Raw genomic sequence first — 14,047 nt, forward strand, 5'->3', positions numbered from 1 at the left:
TGCAGGGCTGGAAGTATTTTGTCAGCAAAAGTGTCGACAAAGAGCGTTTACACACGCCGACATTTAGTGACAAGGCTGTGTCGACACACCCTTGTTGCTAAAAGCTGCGTGGTGTAGACAAGCCCTAAGTGGAATGTGGGTGTTAAGAGGGGACTGGCTAGTGTCTTTTTCCCTAGGCTGATAAGGTCAAACAACAATTTCACCATGACTAATTTAACTTATTTAGCATGTTTACAGGAAAAAGCGTGACAGCAACTTAAGTTCCAGGGCACCAATAGTTACATGCAAAACCAGTAACGCTTAATATCGCATAACTGGTACATACCTTAGTGGCAGTCATTAGTTTCCTGCAAATAATTAGTTACACTTCAACCCAGAGTTTCCAGGCGAAACACATTGTGGTACAGAGACTGAAATCACTTTAATCCTGCAATAACATTTAACCTGCAACTCCCAACTCTGCATAGTCAAGAATTAGCCCTAGAGAAGCACTACATTACATTACTTTGTATTACTATAGTGCAGAGGTGGCCAACCTGTGGCTCCGGAGCCACATGCAGCTCATCAGAAGTTGTCTAGGCACTGACTCCGGGGCTGGAACGACAGGCACCAACTTTCCAATGTGCCGGGGGGTGCTCACTGCTTAACCCCTGGCTCCGCCACAGGCCCTGCCCCCACTCCACCCCTTCCCACCCCCTCCCCTGAGCAATGTTCCCTCTAATTTTTGACAGGCCATGTGCACAAAAAATTTCTTCTGTGCAAACTGTTGTGCTTCTGTGCAAATTTTTGTGCACGTGATGTTTTGCTGTGTGCGCAGGGTTTAGGATCTGTGCGCGCACGCACCGCTTAGAGGGAACAGTGCCCCTGAGCCTGCCATGCCCTCGTTCCTTCCCCCACCCCACCCCCAGAGCCTCCTGCACGTCACAAAACAGCTGTTTGGGAGGTGCTGATCCACAGGGCTGCTGGTGGGCGGGAGGCTCTGGGAGCAGGGTGGGGGAGCTGATATGGGGCTGCTGATGTATTGCTGTGGCTGTTTGGCAACGTACATTGATAAATTCTGACTCCTTCTCAGGCTCAGGTTGGCCACCCCTGCTATAGAGCCTAGAAGCCTCAGTCATGGACTAGGACCCCACTGTGCCGGGCACGTAAAAAACAGAGCAAGACGACAGCCCCTGCCCTAGAGAGCATACAATCTACGTGTAGATGGATGCCGACAGACTGCAAAGTACAAGGAAGCCTTGAGACAGTGTTGTCTAAATAGACAAGACAGAGACAGGGTGGGGGATGGGGTAGAACACACCAGTAAAGTCTATAATGTGATGGTGGCAAAGGTCACATAATTCCATATTTCTTCTTCTTCTTCTTTTGTGTGGATTTACTTAGGAGGGGACATATGGAATGAAGGGAGGGTAAGGGCAGGAGGGGCAGGTGAACAGACTGAGGTAGAGGGAGTGGGAGGGTTGGAGTAAACAGCCAATCAGCACAGGGCAGAGGACATCCAAAAACATTTGACAGTTTTGACAGGAATAGGGTGACCAGATGTCCTGATTTTAAAGGGACAATCCCGATTTTTGGGTCTTTTTCTTATATAGGCTCCTATTACCCCCCACCTCCTGTCCTAATTTTTCACATTTGCTGTCTGGTCACCCTAGATGGGAATGTCCCCAAGTCCCTGCTGTGGCTGCTTCTGCTCCTACAGGCTGGAGTCTGGTTGGCTCCTCTCTGAAATTCTTCCTAAGGTCACGTGACGAGGGTGAGGGGAGGCACATGCCTTATTTCAATTTCAGACTAAAGCACCCAGAGGCACCCAGAGCTTTGGATGGGCACTTCTGGAGTGCACATGTTTATAAACAGAACAGCTGAGATTGAATGGGAGTTAGGTGCCTAACTCTCTCACCACCCACACTACTCCCAAAACAAACCCCACCCTCAACTACAGCACCAGGAGCACCCAATTCCACAAGAGAACCGAACACAAGGCATTGACCGATGTAAAGGAGTCATTACCTCATGACTTCAGTGTAGCCCTTGGCTGCAGCTACATGCAGAGCAGTAGCACCTGATCGAGGCTGCTTTATATCCTCAAGCTTCCCACAGTTTAGCCACTGCCGTGCATCCTGAAGCATCTGTTGCTCTTCCTCTTTCCTTGCCAAGTCCAGGTCTACCCCTGTGGAAGCAGATCGCAGACGGAAAAACAATATCGAACCAAAACTCACCTGTACTTGGGCGTCAATTTAAAATGGAATAATTTTAACAAAATTTTTGGCCATTTTGCAATGTCTTCCACAAGCTCACTAACAGTATTTCCTGGGATGTAGGACAACTCCTGAACCACCCTCATTAAACAGAAACGAATTCACTGATTATTAATAATATGTAAAATTGAGAGACTCATTCACAAGCCAGCCCACAATTAATTGCTAGGTAAAGCATGAATCAGTTATGGGTGCAAGCACTGGGTCCTCAAAAATGCAGACCTAGCTTGAAAAACATCAAGCACAGCCTAAAGAACAGTCTAACAAACTGTATTCGCAAAAAGAAAAGGAGTACTTGTGGCACCTTAGAGACTAACCAATTTATTTGAGCATGAGCTTGATTTAGAAGCGTTGTTCTAAATCAGCCATAAAAATGTTGGCATATTGTGGGGCCATGCGGGTACCCATCACCAACAACCACACACCACACAACAGAACCACTAACCCAGGAACTTATCCTTGCAACAAGGCCCGTTGCCAATTGTGCCCACATATCTATTCAGGGGACACCATCACAGGGCCTAATAACATCAGCCACACTATCAGAGGCTCGTTCACCTGCACATCCACCAATGTGATATATGCCATCATGTGCCAGCAATGCCCCTCTGCCATTTACATTGGTCAAACTGGACAGTCTCTACGTAAAAGAATAAATGGACACAAATCAGATGTCAAGAATTATAACATTCATAAACCAGTCAGAGAACTCTTCAATCTCTCTGGTCACGCAATCACAGACATGAAGGTCGCTATCTTAAAACAAAAAAACTTCAAATCCAGACTCCAGCGAGAAACTGCTGAATTGGAATTCATTTGCAAATTGGATACTATTAATTTAGGCTTAAATAGAGACTGGGAGTGGCTAAGTCATTATGCAAGGTAGCCTATTTCCCCTTGTTTTTTCCTACCCCCTTCTCCCCCCCCCCCCCCCCCCCCCGATGTTCTGGTTTAACTTGGATTTAAACTTGGAGAGTGCTCAGTTTGGATGAGCTATTACCAGCAGGAGAGTGAGTTTGTGTGTGTGGTTTTTGGGAGGGGGGTGAGAGAACCTGGATTTGTGCAGGAAATGGCCCAACTTGATTATCATGCACATTGTGTAAAGAGTTGTCACTTTGGATGGGCTATCACCAGCAGGAGAGTGAATTTGTGTGTGGGGGGGTGGAGGGTGAGAAAACCTGGATTTGTGCTGGAAATGGCCCAACCTGATGATCACTTTAGATAAGCTATTACCAGCAGGACAGTGGGCTGGGAGGAGGTATTGTTTCATATTCTCTGTGTGTATATAAAGTCTGCTGTAGTTTCCACGGTATGCATCCGATGAAGTGAGCTGTAGCTCACGAAAGCTCATGCTCAAATAAATTGGTTAGTCTCTAAGGTGCCACAAGTACTCCTTTTCTTCTAATAAACTGTATGAAACATGAATATACATTTAATCTATTGCATACAGCTGATGAGATACACCTCAGATGCCTCTTGCAAGGTTAAAAAACCCAAAAAACTATTGATACATGAGCTTATTAACAGTCCATTCCTGCATGCCCAAAACTCACTGACGTCAATGTGTTGTACTGCAAAAAAATAGGTGATGCATTTAAGAGACCACAGAAATGTGAGCAGGCACGTTGGTGTGTGCCCACATGGACGGGAACAAGATTCATCACATTCCTATAATAATGGAGCCACTGATCCTGCCCCAAAGATCACTTAGGAACAAAACAGCCAACACAACATCTAAGCTGCATATGTGGGTTAAGGCTGGATTTATTCCAGTACACAGACTGCTCCAGCACCAACATCATTAGTAAGCTATGCAACAACGAAGCAGAGTTAAATGGCTCTCGTTTCCAAGGGAATGCAGTAAAACTCAGAAAAGGCTACATTTTCCATAGAAACTCCTGGCGAACCTTCTAGGCAGGCTTTCAAGTTTCTTCCCTAAGCAAGGCTTGAAAATTCCAGTCTCCCAGATGCCAATATCAAGTAGGAAATGGTGTCTGAGCATAAGGGCCCAGCTCAATTACTACAGACTTTAAGCTTCCATTTTTAAAAGTTAAGGCTCTAACCCTTATAGCAGCAGAGAAAACCTTCCAAAAAGGAAGGACTATAATGGTGCCTTCCCCGGTCTGCAGATAAGCCAGGTTAGTATATTTATTGCTGTTTAGAACTTCGCCATCTTACACTGGTGCAACTTCCAGTGGAGATGTGCTGAGCATGCTTAACCACACCAGTGTAAAGATAGCCAATCTAGCCAGGGCCTTGTAGAGGGAACACTTAGGCCTTGTGTGCCTGAGGGGGTTATACATCAACATTAGGACTCTACCAAATTCACAGTCCATTCTGGTCAATTTCATGGCCAGAGGGTTTTAAAATTGGTTAATTTCACGATTTCAGATATTTACATCTGAAATTTCATGGTGTAATGAAAAGGGTCCATAAGGGTCCTGACCCAAAATGGAATCATAGGGGGGATTGCAAAATTGTTGTAGGGGGGGTCCCAAAATTGACACCCTGACTTCTGTGCTGGGTTCAGAGCTGGGCTCTGAAGGCAGCACCCTCCCAGCTTCCTGCAGTTAAAGGAGGTTCCTGGAGATGGAGGTGAGTAGGATCTCCCCCACGCTGCTGAGCGCACCCCAGCTGGGGGCTCCTGGCTAATAGCCCATGCCAGGGGCTGATTAAGGCAGGGGCCCCTGGCCAATTTGTGGGCCCCCAGGAAAAATGGGTGCCACAGCCCCAGAAAAAGCCCCAGGGCAGAAGCCCCTATCAGGTCACCCTGACCCCCGGCCGGAGCCGCAGGGGAAGAAGCCCCGAGCCCAGGTGCCATGAGCCCTAGCTGGAGTGGTGGTGGTGGTGAGGAGATGGAAGCCCAGAGACCATGCTGCTCTGGCTGGAGCTGCTGGTGGGGTGGTGGAAGCCCCGAGCCCGAGCTGCCCCAGCTGCAGGCACCGGGAGCGAAAGCCCCAGCCCAGCAGGAGCCACTGCGGGAGGAAGACCCGAGCTTGGCGCCTGGTGCTGCAGGTGGAGCCGCGGGGATGGAGGGGAACAGAAACCCAGAGCCCAGCTCCTGGGCTGCTGCCGCGAGAAGTGAGGGCATATCACTTATTTCTGTGCTGCCTCTGCAGGTGGGTCTGATCTCCCCACCAAGAGCAGCCGTGCAGAGGAAGGACAACTCCTGTCCCTCCCCAGCATGGCTGGAATAGCAGCTAGGACCCCTGGGTTCCCAGCAGCAGGGGAGATCAGATTTCATGGGGGAGGGCTGATTTCACAGTCCATCACACATTTTTCACAGCATTGAAATTGGTAGGGCCCTAATCATCATAACTAGCACCAATGCTTTTCATTGATGTAAAAAGCAACTTGCACCAGTGCAGTTTACCTTGCTTTGAACCTGGCATAAACTGCAGAGACATAAGACGCTTTTTAAAACCATGCAGCTGCTATAAAACCCCAGCGCAGACAAGACCTTTGCCTTTCCCAGCGGAGAAAAATATCAAATGCAAATCCAAGTTGCAATAGTTTTTCTTGTTAGGAATAACATGATGGCAACATTATAACAGACCTCAGTGAAGTTAGGACTTCACAGATACCAACTGGCTGGATAAAAATCAATTAGTTGGTTTAAAAAAACAAAACTTTTATTCAAATTGGATTTGTACTTAAATACATTTTTCTTCTTAAAAATAAACATAAGTTGTCATTATTTCATCTTCAGTTTTAAGGCCTAAAATTTACTATAATTATTAAAATCATTTAAATTAAAGAAAAAATATTCAAACAGGACTATTGCTGCCAAAGTTTTAAATACAGTCAAACCACTGAACTTGAAGTCACTGGCTAAGCACCTACAGCCAGAGTTTGCCGAAACACTAAACCAGCTTTTGACAAGAGTAGCCTTGTCCGCACATACAGAGAAAATTTTCATCACTTCAGTTTATTCAATTAGTTCAGTTCAATGACGATTTCATTCAGAGTTGAGAAACCAACTGGGAGTTGAAAAAGCAGGGAAAATTCCCCTTTCAATCAATGAATAAAAATCATGCAAGAGGATGGTATTTACTCTTTCTAAAATCTTGCAGGACACGCTGACCAGACACAATCAGCTCAATTCATTAACAACGGACAGCACTTCTGTTTAATAAATCAGCATTAAATGCAAAACATGTTTTGGGAAACTGACTTTTTCCCCTATATATCCCGAACTTTAAGGTACTTTAATAAAGACAATTTTAAAATGCTGTGGGTGCATTTAATTGAATTCCAATCTCCATCCAAACGCAGCTTGACAAATCACGAGTGAAAAATAATCTAGTCAAGAAATGAGTCACCATTTTCGAACCAAAAAATATTAAGAATCTGAATAAATGCAAGCTTTATAATTGCTTAAATAAATGTGTATAAATAATATAGTGTATCATCCTGGTTAGTAAAAAGTACCAAATTTAATGTAAAGGCTGTTTTAGTTGCAAATCAACATGTTTTCATGGTTATCAACCAATGAGAATCAACCCTTGATTAGAAAAGTAACGCAAAAGTACAAGTGCAACACAAAATTAAAACAAATTATTTAAATCAAAATTTTGTGGCTGATGATTTTAAATCAGTGATTTAAGTCACTGATTTAACTCAATCGACTCTGGATATCAGAGACCTGAATTTAACTTCATCTGAGAGTAAAGAGATCCTGTACGACGCATCATCATTTTCAACCATTTTGGTATTTTGTCTTCTTTGCACAAGCCCTTTTACAGAGGATGCAGAATGGAAACTAAGTATTAGTAATTTGTGAACTATATCACAATGTGTTTTGTACCATTATTCTAATGCCCTGCCATCAAAGTTAAATTGTTCTGCTACTCCTTGGGCCAGATTTCAGTTTCATCAAGACATCTAGTATATCCAGTTTCCTTATAAAGCCCCTGAAAGGCCCAAAGGAAGCATGTTCAAGTGCACAGCTGGCTTACCTTGTTTCTTTACTTGTTCCAGAAGCAGGTCCTTCATGGCTGCTTCCTCTGCAAGGTCAGATGGGACTTCACCTTCACTGTTCACAGCAGCCACGTTGGCTCCATGCCTGAGCAAGTATCTACACAAATTGGACCCATACTGATGTATCAGACTGTTACCAGAATTGAAATTCACATATGACTGAACAGCAGAACAGAGTATCTGGTTTTCTGAATCAAGTGAGGTCCCAAATGAGACTGCTCTGTAAGCCTCTCAGTTTAGAACTCCTGCTACTCTTCCACAGCAGCCCATGCAAACAGTTGATATACTCCTATTTCTATACAGCCAGTTAAAATGCCTCTTTCATGTATGAACATGGTCCTGCTTACACTTTTAAAGGAGTTTTGAAGTAACAAAAAAACAAACAAGACTGATCTTCATTATGGTCTTCCACTTCCCTTTTTATAAGTGAACCAAAAGTTCATACAAGAGCAGGCAATTCCTCCTTCAGCCTGCATGTCATTGAAGAATGTGACAGACTAACAAAGTCCCAGGTTAAAGGTCTTACAAGTTAGGGAGGGAGTGGCAGGAAAAATATTGTTTCCTTATTTTCATCCCCTTTCAGAAAAGCTTATTTGAAATTTGTGAAGCTTATCTAGCATTGAAAGCGTCTCCAGAGGAGGAAGCCTAAAGTGAACACAACGTAAAGGCAAGTTTTAAACAGTACCTGGAAGCTTCTCTATGCTCTGGATTTAGACATGAAAAAACACAGTAGCTATTCCCCAAACTCTGCACATTCACTGATCTTATTAGCTCCATGATATCTTTGACGGGGTTTTAGGATATGCAAAAATTGCATTGATATTTGACACCAAGTTTATCATTTTATACTTGAGCTTTCCCCTAAATGTCCTCTATCAAAAATGTTACACATCTTTGTCTAAATGTTCTTCCTCATCCAAAAAACACCTTCCTTAACCCTTTGCCAGTGGAAATTAGCATTCCCCGCCGCTCACCATCAGTGCAATGGTGCAGAGTCTGCATGGGCCACTCAGGAGAAAGGCCACCGATGAGAAGACAGGAGTATCTGAACTGTAGTGGACATTTCTTGGGTTAGGATAGTGCATGGAGCAGAGATTGAAGAAAAAATTGCTAATTTCTATTTGCCTTGGGTATGAGCCAGTCTGCTTTTCAGAAGCACAGCTCAACCAAATGAGAACCCTATTGCTTAGTTTTGCAATATTTTGATTCCAACTATTCCGCTTTCCTAAACAGATCCTCACAGTAACTGGCTGGCTTAGAATAACAAATCTAATATCATAACATCTCCCCCAATGCAACTAGCATCATTGGTCCCATGGGTTGGAATGAATACCATGGTCAATTACAGAGTGTTAGTTCTCTCAGCACACTTAGTGATTCCAAGTACTAAAGTCAGAGTAATCTTGAGGACCAAGTCACTCTATGATCTTACCTACACCAAATTAAGCCTAGTTTAATTCTGAATGAGTGTCCACACAGATGCAATTTAAATCCACACCTTTAGATAATTTGTATTAACTTTCCTGAGTGTCTCCATGTAGACAAGCCTTTTGTTTTTAAAATAAAATATTTTTTAAAATCTACTGGACAAAAAAAAAAGTCAGTAAGATTTAGCACTCTCTATTTTTGCATTTACATTTGTTAATTTACAGTATTTGTAACCAAAGATTAACAAATTAAGGCCAGAAGGGACCATTAGACCATCCAGTCTGAACTTGTGTGTAACATGACAGAGAATTTTGCCTAGTTATCCGTGTTGAGCCCAATCACTTGTGTTGTACCTAAATGTTAAAGAAAACCCAACATAGCAACACCCATTTTAACTGGGTTAAGTAACACGTAGTTACTTTTACTTAGTCCTCCATCTTTGTCAGACAGCATACAAATAATGGGAACATGCAACCTGGATTTGAAGAAAACAGCGTTAGCATACTGGGGACACTGCAGCCCAAACATCTCCCCTTCATGCCTTTTGAGCAGTGGTACTCCAAGGACCTGTCTACATTAGGAACATTTTCAAGCGGACACCAATATAGTTATCCTGCAAACCGCTAGCCAGAGGTGCTGCACGGGTATAAAAAGCAAGGCTTTATACTGGTGCTGCTTAATCCAATAATTTAACCACTTTACACTTGTGCACTGTGTCTGACAGTAGGGGTATAAACTGGAGTAACAGCATCAAGGTAATTATATCTTTTATGTTTTTCAAATGTACACCAGAAAAAAATCTTTGCAGTCCCAAAGCCCCTCTGTAAAGTTTAAAATTCTGCATGCAGTCCCTTTTGAAGGGGGAGGGGCACAGATGCTCAGCAAAGTAGTTGAGCTGAAGCTGATTTGTGCTTTATTAGTGTGACCTGAAGAAGAGCTCTGTGTAAGTTGGAAAGCTGGTCTCTCTCGCCAACACAAGTTGGTCCAATAAAAGATATTACCTAACTCACTTCGTTTCCCTAGTGTGCACATGGTCAGTCATTGTGTTTCTGTTTTGCTCAGCAGGTTTTAGCTTAGACATCTGACATTGCATTAAGGACTTTAGATGCAATTATCAAAAGGCAGACTGGTGTCATCTTCCACCCAAACCCCTATAATCAATAGCAAAGACTAAGAGCAACCTATCTTCTCTCCTTTTAACTTAGCTTTTCCAGATCTGCTGTTCTGAGTCACATGGCATCAGCCTTCCATATGCCAGATCTGAGGAGGAGGGTGTGGAATTTGTTATTGTAAATACCCATGACAGCTTGAAACTCACTCACTCTGCTATATTCAGATAGCCACAGGATGCAACAGCGTGAAGGGGGGTCCAGCCCTCATTATCCTGCTGGTTTACACTGGCTCCATTTTCTACCAGGAACTTCACCATGTCCAGGTTCTCGTCTATACAGGCCTATGGGGGAGGAAGCAGGTGGTGTTAAATATAGTAAACAACTTCCATTTTCGATTTACTAGCTGTAAGTGATACCTAGGCTTCACACCCACATTATGCCTGCTCACTGATGTCTGTCTACCTGACAGCTTTGCCTCTGATACCTCTATACTGGTTTGTCCTGTTCCCTCCCTCCCCCATACACACCCTGCCTCAGAGGAAAGGATCATGCTGTAAAATGATCTGTCTATACTCATCTTAGGTATGGCATTAGATTCCTTTAAGCAAGGCAACTTGTAGATTTATTTAGATCCTGATGTTCCAGAAAAGTTTCAATGACACGAACATCAGGACACTCCAGGAAATAACTATTGCATTAGGGTCGTGCAGTCCAAGTATGAGTTCAGGGAAATTAACAGTCAAACATGCAGGAAAATCAGAACTTCTGCACATGGGATATTTGCCCCTTTATACAGATGACTCCGTAGTGAAAATGAAATTTTTCTGAAAAGTGATGACATAAAAATGTCATATTGTTACTCAAACTCATTTATTAAGAGTAGTTTTTGTTTACCTTACTGACTAAAATTAAATCTGACTATTCCTGTTAGCACTACAGAATCCAAACAGCTATTTAAGAGAGAGTGGGGTTCTAGTTTAGCATGTGTATCAATGCTACTAGATTTCAACTGCAGAAACTTCAGCTATGGAGGTTGCCAGAAAGAACCAGCTTGACTTTCAGATCCCAGGCTAAGACTGCAGAGCTGGGTGTAAGGACAAATGTTTTTCCAAGTAACCTGAGCAGATCTGGCATGGAAATCATTTAGACAGACAGACATAGAACCTCACAAAACATTTGTACAATCATGTTTCAGGCTGGACCAGCACTTAAGGTTCCATTCCACTGTGAAGATGATTTTGACCAGCAGTGCCCTAGTTGATATACAGAGTGGAATTCTTCTGATCAGTTTTACGCAAATTGGACAATGTTTCAAATATACACTAGCTCGCAAGAGAGAATGAATACTTGGAAGTTAAACACTTTATCCCTTTGTTGCTCAAAAGTAGCTGGACTCATTTGTGATTCTCTGTTGTGTTCTTGTTTGTGCTTATCAAGAAGTCCTTTTAACTTTTTTTGGCAGGGGAAGAAGTAGATGGGAAGATAAAACGAGTCACTTGGAGGCCAGAGGTGTAGTAAGTACTGAAGGATTACACACCTCCTATGTGCACATATATGGGTGCTTGGCCTCTGGCCAGACTGATCATCTGTAGGCCATGGCTGCAAGCTTCTTAAGGTCCCTAATGAGGTCACCATGGCATGTTTGTTGCGATACACAACCTGCAAATAGTCACTTTGTCCTTTGAACAAAAAGCCACTTCACTACTAAAAAACAGAAGAACACACATTTTTTGAAGTGAAATAAAAATACTATGAGGTTCACTTCATAAGCATATTCATTCCTCACACATCTAAAATAAAAAGCCTGCATTCTGTAATTAAACTATAGCAGATTGGGGGCCGGGAGGTCATTTATTAAATAGTTAGGACTCTTACCACTCATGTCCACCCAGTGGTATCTGTGTACTTTTACCAGCATATTTGCTCTTTCAGCAAGGAGCCTATTTTGAAGCTTTGTTAAGGACACACTCAACTGATGCTAAGCTAAGTAGTCCGGAAGGGAGGTCTTCAAAAAAAGGTGACAAAATTCTTAAGCTTTCCCATCTCATGGGTTACACATCGTTCCTGTCTCTAGCCTGCAGTGAAGCTGCCCTTTTTAAAGAAAAAAGATCCTGCTGTCTAATGATTTGCACCTGAATGGAGATGGAGCGGCTGGAGGAATTTTTCCTTTGTAGGATTTTTTATTACAACCCACTCCCTACCCTTTAAAGCCCTGAGGCATAAGGTGGAGGGTGTCTTACGCTAAGTCCACACTACAGCTTACGTCAGCATAATTTAGGACGCTCAGGAGTGTGAATAAACCACCCCCGACCCCACCCCCAGCGACATCAGTGCTTATGTCCGTGTAACTTATGAGAAAAATGCTATGTTAGTGGGAAAGCTTCTCAGACCAAAGTAGCTTCTGCCGCTCACAGAGGCGATTTTATTATGCGGACGGGACAGCCCTCTCCCACTGGCATAGAGCTCTTCCCCAGACGCACGGCAGCAGTGCGGCTGCATTGGTGTAGTGTGTGCAGACAAACCCTCAGCTCCTTAGTATTCTCCACGCCCAGCCAGTATGCTCCCCCTCTCTAAAAGCATCAACACTGGACTGGGAAGCAGAGAAGGCGCAGGTGCAGCAGCCTGATCTGCATGTGGAAAAGCAGCTCCCACGGCTCAGAAGCAAGAACTGCATACACTTGGCCATGATTCCTGTGCAGCCCAAAGGTCACTGCACTCGGTCCTATTACAAGATTTGGAAACATCTACCAATTATGAAAGGAAAAAGCCTCATAGGTCATTTTCTCAAAAAATCCACTAGCATTATCCAAAATCAGAGGTATACAAAGAGCATGAGATAGCATGAGAATAGTTACAGTCACCTAAACAACTTTAACTCTGCCCCTGCATTTAACCAAGAACCACAAAAACCAGGAGACAATCCTATATACTGCAAAATACACCTCTTCGTCGCATCACTTACTCCAAAAGTAAGACTATATACCTGGACTATCCTACTCGACAGACAATGCAATATTGGAGTATTCAATTTCAACTAAAGTATATTCTCTTTTTATCGCAACAAGCTATTCCTGGGTTACTTTAGGCCACAAGCAGTCACCCAAAAGAGATTTGTTTTCAGATCTCTTCCCCAACGTGACCACATTCCAGACAACCCTCTCACAGTATATATACATTTTCCACATATAAGAAGTGTTATACATGTCTCCAACTCTCAGTAACTTTTGTGGGCTGGACAGAAGAAAAAAGGAAGTTACATGAGAGCAGAACAGGGAGGATTGATTTAAATCACACATTTTAATCATGATTTAAAATCAGCAAATAGGAAGCCTTGATTCAAATGACTGATTTTAAATCTTGTTTTGCATTTGCATTTTTTAAGTTATTTTCTTAGAGAGACTCTCTCACTGTTAGTAACAATTAACCATGTTGAGAGTCTTTTCACTACATTTGGTACTTTATTTGCTAACTAGGAGGATAAACAATATCTATACACATTTAAGCAATTATAAAGCTTAATATACACCTATTCAGAGTCTCAATTTTTACAATTTTGTATTATGTTAGAAAATTATGAAAGACTCATTTCTTATTTACTAGATTTTTTTAACTAGTGATTTGTATTAAGCTTCATTTGGATGGAAACTGGAATGGATGGAAACCTATTAATTATCATACACAAGAGAAAAGGGATTAAACAAAACATTGAGTTTGAAATTCAGGATTTCCTATTAGTTAAAACTACCTTAAATGTGCTGGATACTTGACAAAAATTTGCAACTTTGAGTGCTTATGCAAAACAACTTAATTTCAAACTCAAAATATTTTACGTTTTGTTTATTTCTTTTTCTCCTGTATATCCTAATCAGCAAATTTCCAAACTTTGGTATTAGTTTTCTAGTGTTTCCGCCATGAGACTAAACAGGCCCAAGTCTCTATACTCTAAACACTGAACCATGTTTAACATTGTACCGTGAAAGGGTCACATTAAAACCTTTGACTCTGGGACCATTTATTCCATTGAATTTAGCACACAAGAGTCCTCTTCAAGACTTTCATCAAAATGCCTCCATTATACACCAACTCTACCTAGCACACTTACAGTTCTGTGCACAAATGTTAAATTAAGTTGAGCTGGAGGCAGAATGGAAGGTCATTATCTCTTCTTAGGGGACAGGTGAAATTAAGTCTGGGGAAACCTGAATTAAAGAATAGACAATAATAAGCTTAGCCTTCAAAATTCAAAGATACCATCCTAAGCACAAGATAAGA

The 14,047-nt window shown here is 42.5% G+C and overlaps 1 protein-coding gene across 5 annotated transcripts in view; it reads right to left on the reverse strand.

The window, feature by feature from the left end:
• PPP1R12B (protein phosphatase 1 regulatory subunit 12B) overlaps positions 1 to 14,047 on the reverse strand; it is a 182,552-nt gene that overhangs the window by 130,744 nt on the left and 37,761 nt on the right. For all 5 annotated transcript variants that reach the window (XM_075121939.1, XM_048826704.2, XM_048826701.2 and 2 more), the window contains exons 2-4: positions 9,986 to 10,116; positions 7,214 to 7,332; positions 2,008 to 2,167 (exon numbers count right to left, since the gene is read on the reverse strand). In XM_075121939.1, coding sequence (XP_074978040.1) covers positions 2,008 to 2,167; positions 7,214 to 7,332; positions 9,986 to 10,116 — 410 coding nt within the window. The remainder of the gene's footprint in view (positions 1 to 2,007; positions 2,168 to 7,213; positions 7,333 to 9,985; positions 10,117 to 14,047) is intronic.

This window comes from Caretta caretta, chromosome 21 (assembly GCF_965140235.1).
Source record: "Caretta caretta isolate rCarCar2 chromosome 21, rCarCar1.hap1, whole genome shotgun sequence".
Lineage (NCBI taxonomy): Eukaryota > Metazoa > Chordata > Testudines > Cheloniidae > Caretta > Caretta caretta.